The sequence below is a fragment of the Mixophyes fleayi genome, chromosome 11 (assembly GCF_038048845.1).
Source record: "Mixophyes fleayi isolate aMixFle1 chromosome 11, aMixFle1.hap1, whole genome shotgun sequence".
NCBI lineage: Eukaryota > Metazoa > Chordata > Amphibia > Anura > Limnodynastidae > Mixophyes > Mixophyes fleayi.
This window is the reverse complement of record NC_134412.1, coordinates 2,814,443-2,839,278: the sequence shown is the minus strand read 5'-3', so window position 1 is coordinate 2,839,278 and position 24,836 is coordinate 2,814,443. Positions and strand designations below refer to the sequence as shown.

The window sequence follows — 24,836 nt, the reverse complement described above, 5'->3', positions numbered from 1 at the left end:
GAGTATAGGCCGGGCCAGGCCAACCTGTCTCCAGGTGTTGTGAAACTACAAGTCCCAGCACACCGTTACAGCTATCTACTGGGGTGTTTCACAACTCCTGGAGAACCACAGGTTGGCCAGGACTGGGTTATATTGTCTATGTACATTACCATAAGCAGCAATAGGAGGCGCTCCCGGTGAGGGGACAGGTATTCCCAGAACCAAGAAACAGCAACTGGACAGATTCATTATGGGAATATCCCAAATATTACATTTGTGAACGCGGCCAGGCAGATGTTGTGTAAAAACGTAACTGAACGTTATAAACAAAATAGTTCTCAAATGTAGCTTTTGTTATGTTCTGACGCTCACTGCATTAATATTTGGACATCTTATAATATGCTGGTGTGGACGTTACTACTGTCTATGAATATATTTAGTCAGTGACTAAATGTTCCTCACAGGCTCTCATTAAGAGGAAAAGCCTTAGAATAAAGTATATCCCAACTATAAGCAAATAAACCACAATGTTCAGTTAAATTTATTTTTACACAACATTTTAAAGTAATGAAAATCTGTCCGGATGCCGGCTGTAGGGTCCGAAGGGGAACAGCTGTAAGTAAACAAAATCTTCAGGAATTATGCAGAAATTACTTCCAGTGCTGCTAAAACACAGGAGGATTGGAGAGAACACCCAGCAGATCCCCGTAGGGTCACATACTGCTCTGTGTGTAAGAGAATGAAGGGCTGTCCTCGGTCTCCGTGATAAGACACCAGCGAGTGACAGATCCGGGTGAGAGGACTCCTGTTCACCTAGACGGCTCTGTGTCCATCACAGCGTCAGAAGCAGCGTATTTACAGTAGACTTCATCAGACAGTCACCACCAGGACACGGGAACGTAGGTTAAACAGTAGCATTGGATGTAACTCTTCCTTCTTATCAGCTTCATCAGCAGCTCAGAGACCAGAACACGGAGTAAACCCTTCATGCACTAACATAGGTTTGGGGAAGGAGGGTGAACAATCCATTGAGCACTCTGCTCTGGGAGATATGTTTCGGAGTCAGCTGCTGAGATCTTCCTCCGCTCATGAGCTGGGATATTACATGGAGGTCCTTACAGTCTCTGTCCATCAGAACTGGACCCACCCGGAGCTGGGCTGGCTGGAGGCCGAGCTGTTGGAGGAGATTGGTTAGTGTTATTATATAACAATCTCTGATTACCTACCGCCCTACAGTGTAGTATCTCAGCCTCACGGGAGCCTCTACCAGGCACAACTGGCGACTATCAATAATCATCACATTACCAGATATCCCACATAACCCGACAGGGCAATGCTAGAGCAAATTAATGCATGCACATATACCCCACAAACAAGACACATTATATCATCACAGTATAGGCTATAAAGTGACAACTCACCCAGACGCCTTAGTAAAGTCTCCCCATGTGTCTGTAGAAGTCGCAGGCTCAGCCCAGGAGAGCGTCCCGACATCCAGGGGGAACCCTGTTCCAGGGAGATGAGAGGTTAGAGCTGGTACATACCGGGCAGCACTGAACTACTAAGAAGCCCCTGTCCACAAACTGACATAGGAGAACTCAGTCACTGGCACTTTCTGACAGTTCATAACATTAGGAGACAAGAAACAAATATAAAGTATATAAATGGTTATCAAATATCTGGAAAATTAACGTTTGATACAAGCAACAATCTAGCAGCTATTCTGAACTCTAGGTAAGTCTCTCAGATGGGAGTAACCTCTGTTTACAGCATAGCCTGGGCAAGTCTATAAATAGAACATGACATTATACAAAGAAGTCATTAGGGCAAACATGAGAATCAGTGATGGGATAAACAGCATCAGAACCACCTGACAATAATTAGACACCACTAATAATAATAATAATAATAATAGTAATAAGAGACGACACTCCCGACGGCATTAGCGCTGCCTAGAGAGTGAGTTACCTGGGCTAGCAGCCGGCTGGGGGGTATTCTGCTGAGATGGAGTTTTTGCCCCTGGTGGCGGGGGCAGTAGACTGGGTCCTGCGCTCAGCGGTCGCGGTTTAGCAGCTGCGGGGGCACCTTCTTTCTTCTTCATGTTCTGAATAAAACAGAGGTGTATATACAGATAGGCTCTATAAGAGGGTAACAACGTACTAATACTGTGTGATCAGACATTTTGGAGAAAGGTCATTGAAGATATATAACCTTTGACTTATACATTCTCATTAGTTCACATTCTGTAAAGCAGCATTTCTTAGCACAGTACGAGATAACCATGTTTAAAGAGGATCTTCCTATAAAACTAAATACATAACGTAAGTTACAGAGTAAAAAGAAAGCTGCAAGGTTTAATCAGCTCCATACAGTCAATATACTTCTATTACCAAACAACCAGTAAATAAATCCAAGATTATTTTATTTAAGCCCTATCCCAAGGGGCTCTCTCTCCACACTATTATATGGCGGCCCCTAGCTCGCCCCCTCTATGGCATGGCGGCCCCTAGCTCGCCCCCTCTATGGCATGGCGGCCCCTAGCTCGCCCCCTCTATGGCATGGCGGCCCCTAGCTCGCCCCCTCTATGGCATGGCGGCCCCTAGCTCGCCCCCTCTATGGCATGGCGGCCCCTAGCTCGCCCCCTCTATGGCATGGCGGCCCCTAGCTCGCTCCCTGTATTGTTCCATCGTAGGAACTGTGTAATGTCTGGGAGAACATGTGAAATAGGACAGAGTAAGATTTGCCCTTGTGATAAGGCCACATACAGCTATGTTGATCTTAATGGTTTGTCCCTCCTTGAAGCCAAGGTCCAGTTTGGGCCCTGTGTCCGGGTTCTGAGCCTGTTTCGCAAATTCTGTCTGTTGCTTCACCCACCTGAGAACACAGAGAAGAAAATAACGTAGGATTCAGACAGACAAGGACGGAAGAAGTTACTCGCAGACACAGAGTAATAAAGCTTTGCAGCCGGAAGGATCTTTAAAACAAACCAATGCACAAAACATCTGCAGGGACAAATAGTTCAGTCCTCGGTAAATGACCATTTCAAGGGTGTGCCTACTCGTGCCATCCTTTATGCGATGCCATATGAGATGAAAGGGTCATCTGAGCGCCATAAATAGAAACATGATGTGATGTTCCACTGCCAACGATGATTAGGAAAGGACTGAACTACCTGCAGCGGCTGGAGGCTGCGGATGTTTATATACAAAGTAATCATATGCGTCTCGTTCTCCCACCAGTAACCTCCGAGATAACTGATCTCCCAAAAGCTACATAGGGGAAGGAGCTGCTCCGTCCCGCTCCTCTCCAACAGGAGAAGGCCGGGAAGATTCAGCTAATTCCTTACAGTCACACTTCATATACCAATTAAAGCTTAGTGAACCCTCCATAAAAGTACACACTCCTCTACCAAGGTTACAATACGCAGAATACAAAAAAAAATAGTAAGGGGTTCAACCCTACTAACCGCATTATTCCCACAATATAAAAATTACAATTTGGCTTTCAAAAAAACAACAAAAAACAAAAAAACCCAATAAAAATGCACCGTTACACTGCACAGGACAAGGTGTATCTTCATCTTCCCTCAATTATAAAGCCTATACCCACCAGTTCTACAACCGTACAAGGAATGACATTTACAATTCACACACATCCCATTTAGTCCAGTGAGAACAGCACGGCGAGCTGACGTCAGACAGACGGGCGTACAGGAGCTTTGGGAACTCACTTGAAGTGATCCTGTAACGCTACATTGAAGTCAAACGCATCCCCTCGATCAGCAAATCCAACTCCGATGAACGCCCGACGGCCTAGCGGAGACAGGAGTATTAGCGATGGAAGAGCAAGATGCTTACATAGTATCACACGTCAGAGCGCGACACACTCACCGTTCCCATCTTCAATGCAAATGACGAAATAGCGACTGGAGTCCGTAACACTTTCAACTGCAATCCCAGGAAACTGCTCCACCGAGGACTGGGCAAAGAGCTCCCCTGCGGTGGAAGAGAAGAAGAACATAATAATACCGGGACTAAGAGGTCAGAAAACTCTATAATACATAAGTGGAACAATAAGACCGTACAGGGGCATTACCATACAGTACTATGTACAGCTGCTGCACCCAGCCAGCAGAGGGCAGCACCTGGAGCGACACCTGTGTTTTACATTCGGATTCAGCATTACTTCTGTCTGGCGTAGAGTCCGGATCATGTACTGGAAATTACCCAATAATCAGGTCACCTACTGGTCTGGGAACATCTTAGTAGAACATATAAAGGAGAAGTTCACCTTTGGGGCTTTTTACATTTTCTTTGATACATTTACAAAATAGAAGTAAATGGTCTATTTTGCAAATATAACTGTTGTCCTAAAGCGAAACATTTGTTAGAAACACACAGCTATATTATATGCTATATAATTCTAACCAATGTATACAAGTCTCCATCTATGTTATATGTCTTCTAAAATTGTACAAATAATATTTAATAAAAAAACAAAAAACAAACAAATACTCTGCTAAAGTATGTATCTAACACTTATGGATCTGGATCTATTTTCTTTTTTATCCAACATATTATTCAGCGATTCACAAAGAATGTTTAACATCACTGATCCCTCTGCTTACACCCAGCCCCCACCACATCATATGGCCGACAGTTGCTGACGTCATCTAGAGGACGCTAAGGTGGAGGCTGGCTGTATGTGAGGACGATATTCAGGAGGAAACAGTACGTTAGGTAACGCCGCTAGAGCCCAGCTGTTCAACTACACATCCCAGAATGCACCAGCAAGCTAATGTCTTATCAGTAAGTGTGGTGTAAGAAGATTAGGGTGACGGGAAGGATAACACCCCTCAGACGCCAGTCACACATTTTACAATCTCCTATAATACAACAAAGACGCATTGTGCTTTCCAGCCCTCCGACACCCCATTTCCTCAATAGATTCCTGGGGAAGTCGTTACACAACAGTGCTGAGAAATGTGGAGTCAGCAGGAAATTCACAAAAAGCAGAATCACGAGACTGGATCCTGAGATCACAACGCAGAGCAGCAATGTACTATGATTTATCAATAACTAGTCTAGAGGTTATATACCTGTTATAGCACGGTAAAGCGTGTTTATGAAGTGACCATAAGCCCCCGTCCGTCTTATCCATGTGTGATCTTATTGTACGGTCGGACAGAGGAGCAGCAGAAAGTGCGGTTTCCCCGCTTTATAGTGTATATATGGATCCTGTGTCTTTGCTGTCCTCCAACTTGATATAGCAATATAGATAATGTCTACGGTGTTGTAACGAGATGTTCAACAAGCACATATGGATGTGATGTCCAGGTGTACACAGACTTCTGGCAGTGTTCTTACCAAAATGTATTTGGTCCTCCAGCTACATATAGTATAGTGGGTGTACATATAATGTACACATAGGATATATAGTATAGGGGGTGTATATATAATGTACACATAGGATATATACATATAGTATAGGAGGTGTATATATAATGTACATATAGGATATATACATATAGTATAGGGGGTGTATATATAATGTACACATAGGATATATACATATAGTATAGGGGGTGTATATATAATGTACACATAGGATATATACATATAGTATAGGGGGTGTATATATAATGTACACATAGGATATATACATATAGTATAGGGAGTGTATATAAGGTACATATGGTATTAATAGAGATATATACACCAATCAGCCACAAGATTAAAACCACCTGCCTAATATTGCTTAGGTCCCCCTCATGCTGCCAAAACAACTCTGATACTTGGAGACATGGACTCCACAAAACCCCTGAAGGTGTCCTGTGGTATCTGGAACTAAGACATTAGCAGTAGATCCTTTAAGTCCTGTAAGTTACGAGGTGGGGCCTCCCCGTGACTGGGACTTGTTTTCCCAGCACATCCCACAGATGCTCGATCGGATAGAGATCTGGGAAATTTGGAGGCCAAGTCAACACCTTGATCACTTTGTTACGTTCCTCAAACCACTCTTGAACATTTTATGCAGTGTTATAGTGCGCATTATCCTGCTGAAAGAGGCCACTGCCATCATAGAATACCGTTACTATGATGGGGTGTACTTGAATATTTAAGTAGGTGGTACATGGTACATGTCAAATTAACATGAATGACAGCACCAAAGGTTTCCCAGCAGAACATTGTCCAGAGCATCACACTGCTCCCACCGTCCTGCCTTATTCCCATTGTGTATCCTGTTGCCATCTCTTCTTCAGGTATATGACGCATGCCAGGCTAGCCTTTGCTCCCGACGCACATCAATGAGCCTTAAGCACCCATGACACCGTCGCCTGTTCACCTACCATCCTTCCTTAAACTGGGTACACACTACAGAAAATTACTTCAGATGCGATTTCTGTAACAATTTCACCAACGTCTGAAAGCCCCAATGAGCAGCCGATTCGTGTGTACACACCTGCACCATTTACCTTCAGATCTGTGATCTTCATCTCTCATAACCATCTGCTGAAAGGATCATAACTCTGTACACTGCACAGATATCTGCCTACACTGCTGGTCGTAAGTGTGTACACACTGCTACATGTGCCCGACATTGTTCCACTAGCTATAGTGAGCTTTAGTCGGTTTATAAAATCAAACTATATGATGTGCTTTGGTGCAATAAAATGGGATTGTGGGAATGTACACACTAATGTGACATCGGACCTAATCACATGAGAATTGGTTGAAAAACCTGTATTGTGTACCCAGCTTTAGACCACCTTTGGTAGGTACTAACTACGGCATACCAGGAACACCCAAGCCCGGACGTTTGGACATGCTCCGACCCAGTCATCTAGCCATCACAATTTGACCATTGTCAGAGTCACTCAGATCCTTACACTTGGCCATTATTCCTGCTTCCAACACATCAACTTCAAGAACTGACTGTTCACTTACTGCCTAATATATCCCACCCCTTGACAGATGTCATTGTAACAAGATAATCAGTGTTATTCACTTCACATGTCAGTGGTTTTAATAACGTGGCTGATCACTGTATATGTATGTAGTTACCTGTGTAGCAGTCCTCCAGCTACATATAGTTTAGGGGGTGTGTGTGTGTGTGTGTGTGTGTGTATATATATATATATATATAATGTTAGATATATAGTTACCAGTGTTATGTTCCTCCAGCTACATACATACACATATATATATATATATATATATATATATATATATGTGTGTGTAATAGGAGATATATAATCACCGGTGTTGCGGTCCTCCAGCTACATATATATAATGTACATAATAATATAAATATATATATATATATATATATATATAATGATAGATATATAGTTACCAGTGTTATGTTCCTCCAGCTACATACATATATATATAATAGGAGATATATAATCACGGGTGTTGCGGTCCTCCAGCTACATATATATATATATAATGTACATAATGATATATATATATATATATATATATATATATATATATATGATAGATATATAGTTACCCGTATTACGGTCCTCCAGCTTGATGTACGCCACCTTCCCCCGGGCGGTGATGCGGAGGCGGCCGCTCCAGGCCGGCTGGTCCAGCTGCCATTCGGCCGCTCTGCAGGAGACAGATCGGTTACTTAGGCCCCGCTCCGGCCCTTCCCCCGTTACGGTCTTCGGTACTCACCTGTACCCCCGGTTGGACGCCCGGGGCGGGATACGGTAAACGTGGACTTCCGGCTTCACACAGATCACCGACTCGTAGTCACTGTCCGCCATCTTACTACACCCCGGACTTCCGCCTGCGCCAGACCTGCCCGCGCCTCTATGGTCAGCCGAGCGTAGAGCGTCCTCCAGGACTGGTCACCGCCATCTGGACGGGTGCCCCGTGTGTATATCCTCGGTACTGCATGTTACCAGATCCACCAGGCCTAACCTGCAGAGAGGGACTGACAGGTTGTCACCCTTTATTTTGCTATACGGAACGCTCGGTATTATCAGTTACTATATATATATACACATATCACATTATAAAAGCATGTTCTATGGAGGGATCCACTACCATTGTTACTATGTATCTGCCCTTAGAGCAGTGAAGTCACTCTGTGGCCTCTTGTGTGGGTTGGAAGTAACTGTATCGGAGCATGAGTAATGATGAATGCACAAAGGTTCTTGTTCCAATGCGGCCAACACTCTAAAACAGTCAAAGTGGATGTATCCATCAGGTATATAACTGGGAAGTCTGTGTTCTCACCCTAAGGATGTGCACACCTTCTCCTCTTGGGAGGCGCACACCTTCTCCTCTTGGGAGGCGTTCTGTCCCACGAGAAACAATAGGTCAGAGTTTCCCAAACCCAGTCCTCAGGGCTCCCTAACAGAGCAGGTTTTCCATATCTCCTTGCTGGAGCACAGGTGTAGTCATTACTGACTGATACATTGTAACAGATCCACAGGTGGTCCTCATTATGTCACATGGTCCAGAAAACCGGCACTGTTAGGGAGCCCTAAGGGCTGGGTTTGGGAAATCCTGCAATATGTCATTTTTCCTTATGAAGCAATGACCTAAAAATATGTCATTGCTCCTTATGAAGTCTGCAAATGGCCATTCAGACAATAAGGGAATTGCAGTGATTGTTCCATAGAGCAGACACAGCTTGGAGCTTCAAGTTCGTTTTTGCCTGTGTTCGGTCGAGCATTTACACTGTGAATGGCCCTTGTGATCAATGATTCCTATCTAACGTTCAGTGTAAGTTGCATTCTGTTCCATTAATACCTTAGACATAGGTACTCAGCTTATGAGCTGTGTTCTGTTCAAAGCACCCATAAGGTGTAAAGTTTACACTGTAAACCAAGCGGTCTGTGGTCTCACCATTACAATCTATTAAGCTGGGTACACACTGATACAAATATAGTGCAGATCACACGATTTATGACTGTTTGGTCAGTTATTGCAAGAGTGTGTACGATCCCACAATCATGTTCTATCGTCCCAAAACACATCGCATCTGTTGATTTGGTTTCCTAAACTTGCTAAAAAATCATGATCAACGATGGAATGATGTCAGGTAAATGTGGCAGTGTGTACGCTCTTACAACCAGCAGTGTAGGCAGATAGCTGTAGACTGCGCAGTCACAATCTTTTCTGCAGATGGTGATGAGATGAAGATCACAGATCTGAAGGTAAATTATCTCTACTGTCCCTCTCTGCCAGTCACCACACTGGCTCCCATGGGCTACAGAATTACAATTAAAATCCTCACACTCACCTGCAAAGCTCTCAATCAATCCCACCCCCACCACTCTGCCAATGATCACCTTTTCCCACTCCCGCCTCAAAAACTTTGTCCAGGCTGCTCCCCTGCTGTGGAATGATTGCCCACACCCTATCAGGTTAGCTTCTACTCTCATAGGCTCCAACCATGGCCTTAAAACTAATTTCTTCATTCAAACCTATCAGTCTTCCTCCTAACTTCCTTGTCTCAGCTTTCACCCCCACTTGATACCACCCTCTTTCCTCTAAAGTGTAACCTCTCATGTGCAGGGTCCTCTTTGCTTGTATTCTTCTTCTACTGTTCTATCACCCTCTGTAGCTCTTGGCTGCTTCACTCACCCTGTTGTCTTAAGATCAGGCCTACGTCACGCTGGTCACTACCATCCCTCTCACTCACTGTCCCGTCAATAATTTGATCTGCATTAATATCTTATCTGTATATTTGTCCGCTCAGTACACGCAGAGTCACCAGCATTGCGTGGATCCGATTTGTAACGTATAGTAGTTTACTTGGTAAATAGACCAGAATTAAAAAATGTTGTTGTTATGTCACGAGGGTTCCGTTCAGCAGTCAAACAATTTTTTACAACCCAAAAATTATATTTTTAATATTTGTCACTATGGGGTCTAATAGTTTTTTCTTTCAATACTAACTAACTCTGTAAGATTTTGCAGCTTTACCTTGAGAGCGGTAGAACAAGCAAAAAAACATATATACATATACAATTTATTACCAGAAACCAGTGACTGGACAGCTCCCAGTGCGGTCATGGGTAGTTGCAACTCATCTATTAATCCCCACTCAACTGGAGTCATTCTGATTGGCTGTTGTAAAGCAGAGTCAGCCAAGACTCCAACCAATCACAGCACTGGTGTATATGTCCATTATAATATATGTACTTGTAGATTACAGAATCTACAAATATTATAACAGAAGGGAAAACAATGATTTTCTGCTGATTGGACGTCACAGATACAACATCTCTTATTTTAGAGCACAGTGTGTAAATCATGAAAAGTGCAGATAGTATAGATCACAAATATAAACCCTGCACCATGGCAGATGGAAGGTGCTTGCTATATTTAGTATTCTGATTTTATCAGCCGTTTACCTGGACATGAGCTTGTCTATCGGCACCTCAAAGTTTAGCACTTTACCGACAGATTTGGTCAGGTAGACAAGTTACACAAAACGGTCCAGCTCATCCATCATGGCACCGTGTATATAATCACATTCATCGTTACTGCTTCCAATAGCGGAATATTTATGGAGGAGGCGACAAGGGGAGGGAGGAGAGGACGTCTTTCAACAGCTCCAGGTCTACATCCCACTGGGCTTCCTCAGAGCTCCTATCAGCACATCCCGTTTATATACAATGCTCTTAGAGGACTAGTATCCCTAATCGACTGGTTAATTTCATATGAAAAGCTTTCTTGTAACATTCACAATTATATATTTACGCACATGCATAAATTTCCATAACTTGACGGATGTTAATTGTTTCCCAGTCCAGTGCAAGGACTTCGGTTATCAGAGTGTATAATAAAATAGATCCTGAACACACCCTTATTATAAGCTACACCTGTCATCTACACACAGGAAGCCACTCAGGGAACATTTCTATTCATGATTAATTACCATTTAGGGCTTCAGTGACTGACTGTATAGGCTGCACCCTCAGTGACATCACCGGCTTCTAGTGACCGGATAGGCTGCACCCTCAGTGACATCACCGGCTTCTAGTGACCGGATAGGCTGCGCTCTCAGTGATGTCACTGGCTCCTAGTGACTGGATAGGCTGCGCTCTCAGTGACGTCACCGGCTTCTAGTGACCGGATAGGCTGCGCTCTCAGTGACGTCACCGGCTTCTAGTGACCGGATAGGCTGCGCTCTCAGTGATGTCACTGGCTCCTAGTGACTGGATAGGCTGCGCTCTCAGTGACGTCACCGGCTTCTAGTGACCGGATAGGCTGCGCTCTCAGTGACGTCACCGGCTTCTAGTGACCGGATAGGCTGCGCTCTCAGTGACGTCACCGGCTTCTAGTGACCGGATAGGCTGCGCTCTCAGTGATGTCACTGGTTCCTAGTGACTGGATAGGCTGCACTCAGTGATGTCACTGGTTCCAATGAATAACCTCTCAGCCTATAAAATTACTGACTCCCATGGGTGCAAAATACAAGTTCCAGAATCCTTTGGACATGTAGTAGTGTTGCATGTACAAAAGTATCTGGACACCCCTTCTAATTAGTGTATTTGGCCAGCTCAGCCACACTCATTGGTAACAGGTGCATACAATCCAGCATACTCTCTCCATAATTATACATTAGCATTTGACCAGGTCGTACTCAGTAACTAACAATGTAGCCTGGTCAGTGGATGCCACCTTTCCAACTAGACAGTTGTAGGGGTCATTATTGTGAGGTTGAAACACCTAGGAACAGCTCAGTCTCCCAGCAGCAGATCACACAAGCTCCCGTAATGGGACTGTGCCTTGAAGAACGACCTTAATCCCATCGAACACCTTTGGCTAATGAACACAATTGCGGAATATTTATACAGTGTGTAAATAGAAGGATGTGAGGGCATATGAGCAGGGGATTACCTCTTAAAAGATGCTCACACTACCGGCATCATTTAAAAAGTGGTGACCTAAACGGATTTGCTGGTTCTGCCTCTGCTAAAGGGAAGAGCACTTAAAATATTTCATGTAAGTGGCTGCGCAGCATTAACATACAATGTAATGGTACCTAGGAGCCTGTGAGGGCCCCCAACTCATTCCTAACAATTTACTGACCGATATCAGAAACTGTAAGTGAAGCAGAGACCAGCTTCCCCAGCCAATGAAGGACAACACATACAATTACACACTATGTTATATCAATGGATCGAACCATAAAACAACATTTGTGCTATAGAGTATGACACACGTTTATTTAGAAAGTACAGGTATTTACCATTATTCCCAAGGACAGCAAGCCCTCAAGAACACAGAAAGTCCCAGAACTGGTGTAACAAGTGACAAATCTGACCATAGAGGACAGTTACTATCAGATGTAGAAATCACTACTCCTCTCAGAACTACAGTAATACTGAAAAATATATTTATTAAATGGCCTCTAAAATTAAACCCTAGTTCATCAAACATATTGATATTAGCCTTTTAGACTGCAAGGGTCCGACGGCAAACTATTTTACACATGCAGAATCTTTAAAACGACCAAATACCCCATGATCACCATGTTACCTCAAATACATTAGGATATGATATAATCTTAAATCTTCCTGATCAATTGGTGAACGTAGCACTGTTTAGGGTTAACAGCTATTTAAAAAGGTCCAATCTACTTTAATTTCTCATTTGCAGAATCAGATATCAACCTTTCAAATACCAGGAAATGGTCAGGTCTTTCTAAAGCTATTTTTGTTTTTTTTCAAAAAGACCAATAAATGTAAAGTAATTGTTTTAAATTAAATGAATATCATTCACAAATTCATACATGGAACAGGTTCAAGAGCTTCTTCACACACTGTGGGCTGAACAAAATATTCATGAGCATATAATTATCAATTCACGAGGAGCCACTATCTCATGAATATTAATTAGTACCACTAATTCCACAAAACTGATCCACTTCCAGTAAAGTGTCAAGTGGGGAAGGTTTTTTGTAACAGATTTTTTGCTAACATAATAGCTTGTACAGTAATCCACACACAATGTCACTTCTCCAGTTCTGTAAGGATATGGAAATATTACATACATTTGTGAATTTAATTTGTATAGGCAGCGATACCAGACTTGTGCTCTCTCCTCCTTATCCCTCACTGACGGATGGGAAGAGTTCTACTGATGTAAGTCTCCAGCTGTGTATGACACAGTAAGGTAACACAGACCTCTGTCATATTCATGGGTTACCCAGTATTTAGAGGATTATTAGATTTAAGATACATGATAGCACCCTAAAATATACATAAATCAGTAAATAAGTTTCTATACCCTGACACAAGATAATGGTGATGTTGTATCCCCTTGTTATGAGAGAAGCACAAGCTGCCATTTTTGGCTACAGCAGGATCTCACCGCTGCGCCCTACAGCAGGTTCTCACAGCTGCGCCCTACAGCAACCTTACTACCGGGATCTCACAGCTGCACCCTACAGCAACCTTACTACCAGGATCTCACAGCTGCGCCCTACAGCAACCTTACTACTGGGAGCTCTGGTGCAGGATCTCACTGCTGCGTCCTACAACTACCTTACTACCAGCTCTGGTGCAGGATCTCACTGCTGCGCCCTACAGCAACCTTACTACCAGGATCTCACTACTGCGTCCTACAGCAACCTTACTACTGGGATCTCAATGCTGCGCCCTACAGCAACCTTACTACTGGGATCTCAATGCTGCGCCCTACAGCAACCTTACTACTGGGATCTCAATGCTGCGCCCTACAGCAACCTTACTACTGGGATCTCTGGTACAGGATCTCACTGCTGCGCCCTACAGCAACCTTACTGTGAATGCCACTAATAACTCTTCCTATAAAAGGTAAGTTACATTGTCCCAAACACCCTCTTCCCCATGTGAGACAGAAGCAGAAAGAATTACAGGATACAACAGCCATGTGACAATTTGGATAAAATATACAAGTCTTCAACTTTATTTTGCATGGTTTGATCTGAATTCTAAAAGTAAAGTGTGTCAGGTTCAGCACTTGGCATAAACCTGGAAGTTACAGCTTGACCTCCGCGCCATAGCTGCCAGAACTGGCCTCCACTCCCTCCCCCACATACAGCCTCCCAGGAGCCAGCCTCCACATCCCAGAAATATACATCCACCTCCCGCCAATTACTGCATCATCCCATCGACATGAAATTGGGCATCCACAACCTGCAACAAACTGCGCTAGACAAGGCCAACATCAGACCATAAAATACCTATACGTGCAGAGCGTCGCTCTCTGCGTCCACATCCCATTGTCCTCTGGGGACAGCCCAGGCGTTACGTCATCTCAGCGTCAAAACTGTCCCAGACTCCTGCAGCTCGTGGAAGATGCCAACATACAGAAACTGCCAGCCCCACAGCAAAAGAGGGATTTCCTGAGCATTCTGCCCCCTATCTGCTCTACCAGCTACTACAGGCTGGGAACAGCAGCTCATGCAAACCTGTCCTCTCTCACACACAAGGGCAGATAGCCAAAAACACACAAAGTCCTGGAGCCGGCCAGACAGAGGCTACACCAGCGTGGTCTGTTAATGGTGGTGGATGCGATGAAACCAATGGGCTGTTCTGTGTAGTTCAGAATACTATAAATTACCTTTCACCGTTAAAATAAGTTTCTTAAACAATTAAAATTCGCTCATGCTCGCTATGTCTGAAGAGAGAAAAAAAAACCCTTATGAAAGGATCTCATGGTAGAGCGAAGAGGCAGACATGCAACTCATCAAGAAAATTCATGTGGGGGACATAAGACCCACTGCCCTCCCAGGAGACACAACTAACAGGTAACATTATTGCTGGCGGTAACTTCAATAGAAGTGGCAGTAGCAGGCACGGAACGCCTCCATCATTACCTACACCCTCCCCACCCATTGTGCACATATACAGACAGCCTTTTCCCTTGTTAGAAGACCTGGGGCAGCCTGCAATGTGCCAATCACAGTGGTCGGAGCTATGGGGGTGGCGGGAGGGGTCACAGTGCACGGGGTTTAAGGTCACAGTGGGCGGAGCAAAAGGGCATCAAAGTGCAAGTAAATGAGGCGATCCCCTCTGCTCAGGTCCATTGGTGTGACAGGCCTGCAGCGTCATTCTCCTTCAAATCTATCTGCGCTGTTTGAAACCCTGTGAGCCATCGGGACCCAGCGGCTGCCGGACCACATTATTGGGCGGTCGGTTGTCCTCTGGCTGATTGATTCTTGCAGGCCTACAAGAGAGCAAGTGACACAAACCTTAGAAACCATCCCAGGGTCAAAGAAAGTTCAGTTTAAGGTATATAAAACATGTTTGCTAGCTCTGCAACCCTCCCAGCTCACGTCTCCATACACTCCAGTACAATCTAAGGGGCCGATAGCACGTGGAGTACAGGCAAGTCCGAAAACATCAGAGATTACAGAGATCTCTATTTATAGCTGATTGACAGAGGATACATCTAAGTCTAGCATACTGGTAGTAATAATCAGGGCAGAGAACCCCTTATCTACATAGTGGAAGCAGCCATTCTGTGACCTAAAGCAGTGCTCATGAGTAATATTATAGTTCACGCATAACTGAGGAACAAAGCTCCCCAGCCAGTGGATAGGCTGAATCCCCAAAAAGAGGGCAGCCACCAATGAGCATCCCCACCCCCAAACTGTATACATGCTCTTGTGCAAAATACATCTTCCCTTGGTGTTTTTGAAACTCTGCATGGTATGTATACAGTTTGTGGGTGGGGAGCAGAGAGCTTTGCAATTCACTTCATTAGAAAACGTACAAGTTAATTGTATCCATTTACATACCACTGACACTACTGCGTTTTAAATGGCAGAAAGTTTTTGTTGATGAACAGCACTTGTATCTGTGCTTACAAACTCAAGAGCTCATATCGGAGGTCCTTGGTATATATGGTAAATGCTGCCTCCATATGCACCAGTATTGTAAGCACAGATACAAGTGCTGGAGGCAACATCTGTCCCTATTAATAAAAAAACACCAGTTGCTATAGCACAGCGTCACTCACCTCTCTACAATTGGCTTCTCCGGTTCCTCTTCGGGACTAGCGCTCCCCAGGATTCGCTTCCTGGCTTCCGCGTACTCCGCCTCTCTCTGCGCCAGAGACTTGACAGGCACTGTGGGCCGGCTGCTGGAATGGGCGTTGCTTGCCAAGCCGTTACTTGTAGGCCTCTTGAGGATCCTGATCTGAGCCGGTGGGCCGGCCGGGAGAGAGTCGTCTTGAATAACCACAGGGGTTTTAGGAGGAGACTTTGATTTGCTGAAGAAAAACACAATATTGGTGTTACAGGTGTAAAACAGAATGATGTAGGAAATAAAAGAATGAACAGACACAAGATGACTAGCTGCATGCCATAACAACTAACACAGAAGGAAGAAGCTACACATGCAATGAGGATCCAAACAAAACCAGAAAGTTGTCTTTAGAGACCAAGTCCTAATATTCTTGGCTCTGGATTAAAATCATTAATAAAAAAAAAAAAAAAAGTGGTCACAAGAAAGTAAATCACATATGAATTCACGTACACAAGACCTGCACAAAGTGTTGCAGCAACAGCATCTATATGACCATATGTGACCAACAGTGGCTCTTACTGGGCAGAAGGAACAGGATTAGAAACTGTCCAGAAGAATGACCGGAAATCCTTGGGCTGAGAGGACCGGGAGAGAACGCACCACCGCAGCTCCAACACTTACCTCTCTCTCTGTGTGATCCTCAGCTTCTTCTCTAACCGTCGATCTATTTCCTAAAAGGAAACAAAAGCGCCATCAACAGAGTGTCTCCGCTATGTACAAAACCTTCCATGTTCTCCTAAGTCTACATAATTTAACAGCCAGTTATTATGATTATGGCTATCATCAGAGGTAGACAAAATAGTGTAGATTTCAGGAGGAACTTTTAAAAAGGTATCAACAGACATTACAGTGGTACTTAAATATATGGGCACCACTTACAACTCCAACGGTCAAAGTCCATGGGAGATTCATCTATCTTGAGTGAATAGGGCAGTGTTGGCAAACCAGGTGTTGTGAAACTACAAGTCCCAGCACGCTTAGCCAATATATAGCTGCCTATTGCTGGAAGGGTATGCTGGGACTTGTAGTTTCACACCACCTGGAGTGTCACAGGTTAGCCAACACTGGAATAGGGAGCCAACCATGGTGAACAGCGATAGCACCTGTTTGAGATGGGGCATTAAGATGGCTGTAACCCAGTAGCTGCTGTCCAAACTTACGGCAGAGTTGGGCTTCACTAGGAACCAACGACATCACTAAAGGGCGATAGTTTCCCACAGACTTGGAGCACTTTAAATTTTGACGCACAAATAAGGGATCATTGTAGTTTCTCTATAATATACATAGACTAGGCAGGAGAAGGAATCCCTTAATATCTGAACTGACCTGTCTGTTCCTGTACTACCTGTAGCCCCAGAAGTGCTACTAGATTGGTGGGACGAGTGGGTGTCAGGACGCCTTTGCTACTGTGCTCTCTGCATAGTTATTAATAACTGCTGCCCTGAAGTCAGCTCTTACAAGGGAAAATACACTATTTATAGGAAGTTTTATTTAAAACATATGGACAAGCATTACTTACACAGACAGCCTTACTTCACTGCATACAGACATATTAATAGCATGCCACATTTAATACCACTTAATGAAATATTAGTAGATAAAGGCTAGTGGTCTAGATAAAGCACAAATATTCCAATAAAACTCAAATAAATATGTACTCTTTCCGCTAAATACCTATATAAAACACTGCTCACAAAATTAAATGAATGTGTAATGAACAGGTTTATAAATATATCAGGAATTATATACATCTCTATTCTATCAAGGGATCCACCAAATCAAGGACACAGCTAAACACTAAGGGGATTTTAAACAAAATAAATAAATAAATGCAGTTTGGCTGAAACATTAGGACTAACACCAAATTACAAATTTGCAATTTTGGTGCTCAGGACCAGTTGTCAACATTAGGGACTGGTCATGCTCCCAGCACACAACTGGAGGTGATCGAGAGAATGTGTCACATGACTGCCCCCATCCAATTACGTGCCATCATTGTTAGCCTGCATGGCAGCTTGGTTCACAGACACCAATGTGCCATGGTCAATCACATAGAAGTGGAAATTGGCTGCAGTGGGTGATAGATTTTAGTAATGTACCATTAAGACATCAGAAAACCATCATGAGCCAGAGTGTCAAGCATTAAGTTGATTTAAATACATCACTTAAAAGTAAAATGTCAACCAATTAATCAGCCATTTAAGGGAGAATTTCATTAAGGTATGCAAGAATACTGGATAAGAAGGAGCGTCAAATGCCTTAATCTAAAAACTATGGATTGCCCCCATCATAAGATCACAGGAAGCTCCCTGCAATGAAGCATCAGATCAAACTGTAACCACACGATGCAGATGCACCATGCAGGAGTGATCACCTTAAAACCAATTTGTTTTGTGTGCAATGATTGAGCAATTTTAAATCCACCGGCAAATTACCATTCTCTGGAAATTCTAGAAATCATTCCCAAAGCCGAAGGAATCTTGATAGAATCACCTGACCAGAAGCAAAAAGGTTGATGTCTGCACTACACTAATCAAAGCCCATTCATTTTAGCTATTTAAAGAAGACACTTACAGGGGCAATATTAGGGGTGAAACCATCCTCCACCTAGTGCTTCACAGACATGTCACATACAGTACACTCAGAATGGGGAGAGTCTTCTCTCACCCAAGACTAATGAAGATTACAGCTTTAAAATGCTCTTTAAAAAAACACAAAAAAAAAAAAACAACAACTGCCCACCCCAAAAAAAAAGCACCAACACTTAAAACTAGGCCTAGAGCCCTCTTCTAACTGGGACCGCAACTGCCAGGGCACCAAATCAGATTCTCGAGTCTGACTTTTGTACTTCTAATATGCTCCTAAAACACCTCTCCAGTCACTTAAATGTGATTCAAACAAACGGCTAAGAGGTAAATGAAGCCGGTCTCATTTTTCTCACTCCTGGTACTGTGACAGGGATTTGAACAGTGCTTCTAAAATCTGGAAGAGAGGGTATGGTAAAGCACCACTTTAACAAAACACTTCAGAACATTGGAGAATTCACCAGAACATAAAAACAACTTTCAAGCCTATGAAAAGTCTGCTACTTATTTTATAGTTTAGAACATCTGGGAATTGTCTCTCTCATCACTGTTTAAAATGTAGCCTTTAATTTCTGTATACAGTTACAAATGAGTCTTTTGAGATTCAATATTGATAAACAAATGTTAGCTAAAATTGACACAAATAATTGACACTTTACAGCAGTGAGTTATGAATGGTGAACGGTGTGTACTATAGTCTGAGGCACTTACAACCCATACTGCAAATGGTTCATGCAGAATCCCCAGGGTGAGGGAACAGACAGGCCCTGACCTGGGACACCACCAACCTCTGGGACACCACCAACCTTAGAGATGGGGGTGTGAGGGGGGAGGGAGGCCCTGACCTGGAACACCACTAACCTCAGGGAGATGATAGGGGGGAGGGGGGCAGGATGGACAGGCCCTGACCTGGGACACCATCAGCCTTAGAGGTGGGGGGGGGAGGGGGGGACAGGACAGACAGGCCCTGACGGAGATGGGGTGCAAGATAGACAGGCCCTGACCTCAGACACCACCAGCCTTAGAGGTGGGGGGAGGGGGACAGACAGGCCCTGACCTCAGACACCACCAGCCTCAGAACAGAACCCAGGGGGGGGGGGGGGGGGTCACAGGGCCTCTAGCATTGGGGTAACTGGGGGCCCCTCAATAACAGTAGCCCCTCCCACAGACCACGTGGTCCAGCTCCCCAGGATAGGGGTGGCACTTACACTCCACTTAGTGGGGTATTAGAGTAGAATAAGCTGCAGTCACCCGGCCCCGTCTCACACCCAGTGCTCGGCTCTTCCACGCTGCGGTCTAGGTTGGTGCAATAGAGGCTCCAGGGCCATGACACGGCTGCCTTGCCCTCCAGGCCTCCCCCACACAGGACCACCCGCTTACCCCGCTGTCGGCCGCATCCTCCCAGCTCTCCGCGACCTCATCCTCTTCCATCTTCCGCTCAGCCGCCTCCGGAAACCAGGCCGAGCGCCGGGCTTTACTGCGCAGGCGCAGCACGGGAGCCAGCACGTACACGTCACCGCGCGTGGCCGACACGCAGCAGGTGACCGGAGCACAGGCTCATTACACCCGGAAGTCGCTGCAGCGCCATATTGCTGCTCCCAAATCTATTCTTATCTCTTCTGTGACTAAAAAATAGATTGTCTGCCCCGACTATAATAGTGTTTCTCTAGTTACCCCTCACCCAGTGTATCCCCTGGCACCAGCTGCCCTGCAGACAATAATTCACACGTGTTTATAATTACATATATAACAGATTCCAGTCAGCAGTATGGATGGAACAGTAGTAGCTTGTGTGCCTACTGCTCCTGCCGGTAATCTGAGCAACATCTTTGCTTTGTGTTTTTATTGATGTTTCTCTGTTGTTATTATTATTATTATTATCGTAGATTTGTAAGGCGCCGTATAGTAGGGAAAACAGGACAAACATAAAATAAGGACATACAAGGCAGACAAAATAAATGCAGACATGAAAACAAAGGGTATATAGGACCCTGCTCATTAGAGCGCTTACATTCTAAGTGGAAGAGGGCACAGCTGAAACGAGGAGCGAGTGTGGCTCAGAGTGGAGATTGGGATAGTTGTGAGGGTGCATTAGTGTGAATAGTGGTATCGAGGATAAGGCCACCTCTAAAAAAAGAGATAGGTTGTCAAAGAGCATCCAGAGAGTTGAAGGCTGTGGAAAAATCCGATTGAGCATGGTAGGGAATTCCATAAGTGGGGAGCAGCATGGGAGAAGTCTTGTATGCGGGAGTGAGAGGTGGTTACCAGAGATGAGACATTCCCCGTGGAGAGCTTTGCCAAATTTGTAGAAAAGAGCCTTGGATCACAGATTGACCTGAAGACCCTTGCCCTCTAAGGGCTTCCTTTTAGCTCCTGATGTCAGGGAGTAGAGGACACCCTTGGTTTGTCTAAAGACCCTCGCCCCCACTTGAATCTTTATAGCTTCAGGGGTTTTGGAGGTAAAGGAGTCTTCTTTTTGAGGAGTGCCCAAAGACCCATGTTCTCACAGCATTGTGTGATTGGAAACAGCTCAGGCTTTAATTAAAAACCAAAAGGAACTTGGACAGGACCCAATCCTAGGAGACCAGAAGTGAGGCCATCTAGTTCTTTCCTTAGGGCGGACTATACCCGTCACTCAGACTTAAATCTGCTTTAATTAGTTACATTTCCCTGGCTTGATATACCCCATAAGAGCTGCAACCCCTGGCATGATGATATGGAGGATTGCTGGGAGACATAATGATACAGGTCATTTATGGAAGACATAGTATTGAGGGATTATGTATATATGTTTTGTTTGTTTTTTTAATTCAGTATGTTATTTTTGCACTGTATCAGATGATATATTGTTTCTAACCAATGTTATTATCTATATATACTACAGAATGGCAGCACAGTGGCCTAGTGGGTAGCACGTCTGCCTCACAGCACTGGGGTCATGAGTTCGATTCCCAACCATGGCCTTATCTGTGTGGAGTTTGTATGTTCTCCCTGTGTTTGCGTGGGTTTCCTCCGGGTGCTCCGGTTTCCTCCCACACTCCAAAAACATACTTGTAGGTTAATTGGCTGCAATCGAAAATTGACCCTAGTTTCTCCCTGTCTGTCTGTCTGTCTGTGTGTGAGTGTGTGTCTATAGTAGGGAATTTAGACTGTAAGCTCCAATGGGGCAGGGACTGATGTGAATGAGTTCTCTGTACAGCGCTGCGGAATTAGTGGCGCTATATAAATAAATGATGATGATGATGATGATGTGTGTACATGAATGAATAGCAGTGCTCATTTTTATTTGTTAATGATTGTAATTGGAGGCATCTGTCTGTAGGTGCTCTGTGATGTGACGATCCACATCCTGGATTGGATTTGGGAGGAGCGTTTGGTGATGGCTTTTTGCTTGGTAAGTGTTACAAAAAGAAGATATAACCGGGATATAGGTATGAAAATGTCCTTATTACTCCGGTGGCACCTTGAATACAGAGTAAGACAATAATTATGTTTTTGTAACAATAATGAATTTACTTTTCAAGTTCACTAATGGGGCAGAAGTAGAACATGGACAGACATATGGGGGGGGGGGGTGGCATTATTATACACCCTGTGGAGAGGTGCAGGAAGTTGTATCCTGCACAAGATCCCTGGTACCAGGGAGCAGCTGATAAGAATTGCCCCAGGCCCTGTAGTGGAGGCATTACAATATGCGGGGGAGAGGGACAGTGTTGCTGCTGTGATTTGCTGAGATAAGATGCGTCAGTGCTTCTTAGATTGTTTATATCTAATTCTTTATATTCTCCACATTTATTTTGACAGATTTATTTTTAAAGTTAAAAAAAGAAAAGTGTAACTAACATTTATATTCCTGACATGGGAAATATAAATAATAGATTGATTATATGGCTAAACACATACGTAAAAAAATAAACTTTTTTTTCATGTAAATCTAATGCTCAGTAATCTATCAGCAATTATTTGTTAGTGATGTAGTTAAGATATTTAACAAATTGTTCTTTCAATCCTCCATTATTGTGTCAGTCTCCATAGCTGTAGTGGTACTACAAGTCCCAGTATGCTGAGGCCCGTATTTATTTTAGCAAATAAGTAACACGTCTAATATGATGTAGTAAGTAGTAGTAACAGCCAGTAAATACTATGTATTTGTAACGTAATATCCAGTTTGTAAGAATGGTAGATAGAAAGACATGTTCTAGAATACTGGCATTAGGTTTTCTGTCTACAGTGCCACAGCAACTTAAGAATGGAATTAAACAATTCCAATGTGATTAGGAATTAAACAAATAAACTGTTATTTATGCATTTGTCAATATTTTATTAATAACTAAATTGTAACAAACTAATTGATTCAGGCAAAATGTGCACAATTAAAATTCATAGTTTGCAGCTTATGAAATAACCTTTACTGTTTTCAAAAAAAAGGACAGGCACGTATATCACCATACCTATTGCAAAGGTTGTAAGCAACATATTTACAGAATAACGACCTATAAAATAAATAAGAAAATAAAGTAGACAGCAAGATATATGGATCTCTTACCCATGGCGCACGACGACCAACCTGGAGGATCCGGAGACGGCCCAGAGTTTATGTACCATTAGAGGACGAGAGAGCCAAAGGGGGTAAGCAGCTACGGCTTTCCTGGAGATACCACGGGGCCCAAACCTTGTCAAAGTTGTAGGATTTATCGTGAAGGTAGCATGTAATACTCTCCATGCTTGCGATATGCCAGATGTAGTTCCGTAATGACTGCATAGAGGGGGGGTTAGGGTCTTTCCAGTGTTTAGCTATTAGGGATTTGGCAGCAGCTAGTATGTGGGATATCAGTTTGTTGGAAGGGGCAGTCTCATCAGGGATAGGGAGAGAGAGAAGGAAAGACCAGGGATCCTTAGTGATCTGTTGTTCAGATATGGAGTTAATAAGTGCAAGGACCATGTTCCAGTAAGGGATTATACGGGGACAGGTCCACCATATATGAAGCATCGTGCCTCTCTGGCCACATTCCCGCCAACAGCTCGGAGTAGCAGTGGGAAACATTCTAGACAACTTATCTGGGGTGTAGTACCACCTATAGTACAGCTTATATGCAGTTTCTTTAATAAGTGAGCTCTTGGCAATCCCCTCCCTGACCTCCTCCCAACAAGACTCATCCGCAGGGGGTCCCAGATCCCTCCCCCATTCACGTTCATGGCGTCCCGGCGTGTCAAAGGATATATCTATTAGCCAGTTATAAATCCTCGACACCATCACTTTGGTGAGTGGGGAATGCAAACACATGTACTCAAAGGTAGTGAGGGGCCTAAGAGTGTCAGAGGTGGGCAAGGACATAGCGAAGTGTCGGACCTGGAAGTACTCAAAGAAGAGCGGGCGAAAAGATTCAAACTTATGCTGAAGATCTGAGATAGAGGCCCAAGTTCCGTCAACCACCAGGTCCGAGACCACACGTATCCCCGCACGTTTCCATAGTTTAAATTGCTGTGGCTGGCCACCTGGGGGGAAATGCGGGTTGCTCCAGAGGGGAGTTAGAGGGGAAATAAGGGAAGATAGCTTGTGCTTGAGCCGGGACGAGTCCCATAGCGACAAACAAAATTTGAGCGATTTGAGTAAGGAGGCCCCCTGTGGCCTGTCCAGTCTGGAGAGGCCCCATAGGGATGACAAGGAAGGGACTCCCACAAAGTGGGTTTCCAAGTCCACCCATGCTACAGTCCAGTAAGGGACATAAGTAACTGCAACCTGGGTCAGATGGGCCGCCAAGTAATAGTGTTTGACATCTGGCAAGCCTCTTCCTCCCCGGGCCCTGGGCCGTTTAAGTACTGCTACTGAGACTCTTGGGGGCTTGCCACGCCAGACAAATTTGAGGAAAGAAGAATGTAAGTCCCGAAACACAGAATCCGGCACCTTCACCGGCAGAGTCTGGAAGAGGTAAAGGAGTTTGGGGATCAGATTCATCTTAACAGCAATGATCCTCCCCAGCCACGATATAATATAGCTCCTCCATACTTCTAGGTCTTTTTTGATTTTAATGAGAAGGGAAGGAAAATTCTCTCTATATAATCGGTCATAGGAAGAGGTGATATAGACCCCAAGGTACTTGATCTTGTGCGCCTGCCAGTGCAAAGCAAAATTAGCCTGTAGGGTGGCACAGAGGGGAGGGGGAGCGTGCAGGAGCATGGCCTCTGATTTAGCAAAATTAATTTTATAGCCTGAGAGA

The 24,836-nt window shown here is 44.2% G+C and overlaps 3 protein-coding genes across 7 annotated transcripts in view; 1 reads left to right on the top strand and 2 right to left on the bottom strand.

Moving 5' to 3' along the window:
- The window catches only part of LOC142107373 (E3 ubiquitin/ISG15 ligase TRIM25-like), a 77,578-nt gene that overhangs the window by 20,683 nt on the left and 32,059 nt on the right, over positions 1–24,836 (top strand). For 2 of the 5 annotated variants that reach the window (XR_012679953.1, XM_075190775.1), the window contains exon 3: positions 21,941–22,012. The exons of 1 other annotated variant lie outside the window; for it this stretch is intronic. The gene's annotated coding sequence lies outside the window, so the exon portion shown is untranslated. Of the gene's footprint in view, positions 1–20,078; positions 20,430–20,529; positions 21,209–21,940; positions 22,013–24,836 lie in introns of those variants that run through there. 2 more of the 5 variants (XM_075190776.1, XM_075190777.1) reach the window with 2 other exon arrangements.
- Positions 498–7,826, bottom strand: NECAP2 (NECAP endocytosis associated 2). The gene is made up of 8 exons (XM_075191005.1): positions 7,668–7,826; positions 7,498–7,598; positions 3,870–3,974; positions 3,710–3,791; positions 2,745–2,853; positions 1,948–2,083; positions 1,401–1,485; positions 498–1,153 (listed from the first exon to the last, which is right to left on the bottom strand). Exons 1-8 carry the CDS (start codon positions 7,757–7,759, stop codon positions 1,111–1,113), a joined length of 753 nt encoding a protein of 250 aa, XP_075047106.1. The 5' UTR covers positions 7,760–7,826; the 3' UTR covers positions 498–1,110.
- SZRD1 (SUZ RNA binding domain containing 1) lies at positions 13,885–20,119 on the bottom strand. Its single transcript, XM_075190779.1, has 4 exons — positions 19,999–20,119; positions 16,655–16,704; positions 15,966–16,217; positions 13,885–15,170 (listed from the first exon to the last, which is right to left on the bottom strand). Exons 1-4 carry the CDS (start codon positions 20,047–20,049, stop codon positions 15,068–15,070), a joined length of 456 nt encoding a protein of 151 aa, XP_075046880.1. The 5' UTR covers positions 20,050–20,119; the 3' UTR covers positions 13,885–15,067.

Coding starts and splice junctions, on each gene's coding strand:
- NECAP2 (XM_075191005.1), bottom strand. CDS start 7,759: ATGGCGGACAGTGACTACGAGTCGGTGATCTGTGTGAAGCCGGAAGTC. Junction 3,975..7,497: donor GCTGGAGGACCGTAATACGG/GTAACTATATAT, acceptor CTTCCACCGCAG/GGGAGCTCTTTGCCCAGTCC. Junction 1,486..1,947: donor CCAGCCGGCTGCTAGCCCAG/GTAACTCACTCT, acceptor TCCCTGGAACAG/GGTTCCCCCTGGATGTCGGG.
- SZRD1 (XM_075190779.1), bottom strand. CDS start 20,049: ATGGAAGAGGATGAGGTCGCGGAGAGCTGGGAGGATGCGGCCGACAGC. Junction 16,218..16,654: donor AGGATCACACAGAGAGAGAG/GTAAGTGTTGGA, acceptor GTTTTTCTTCAG/CAAATCAAAGTCTCCTCCTA. Junction 15,171..15,965: donor GAGAAGCCAATTGTAGAGAG/GTGAGTGACGCT, acceptor GCTCTCTTGTAG/GCCTGCAAGAATCAATCAGC.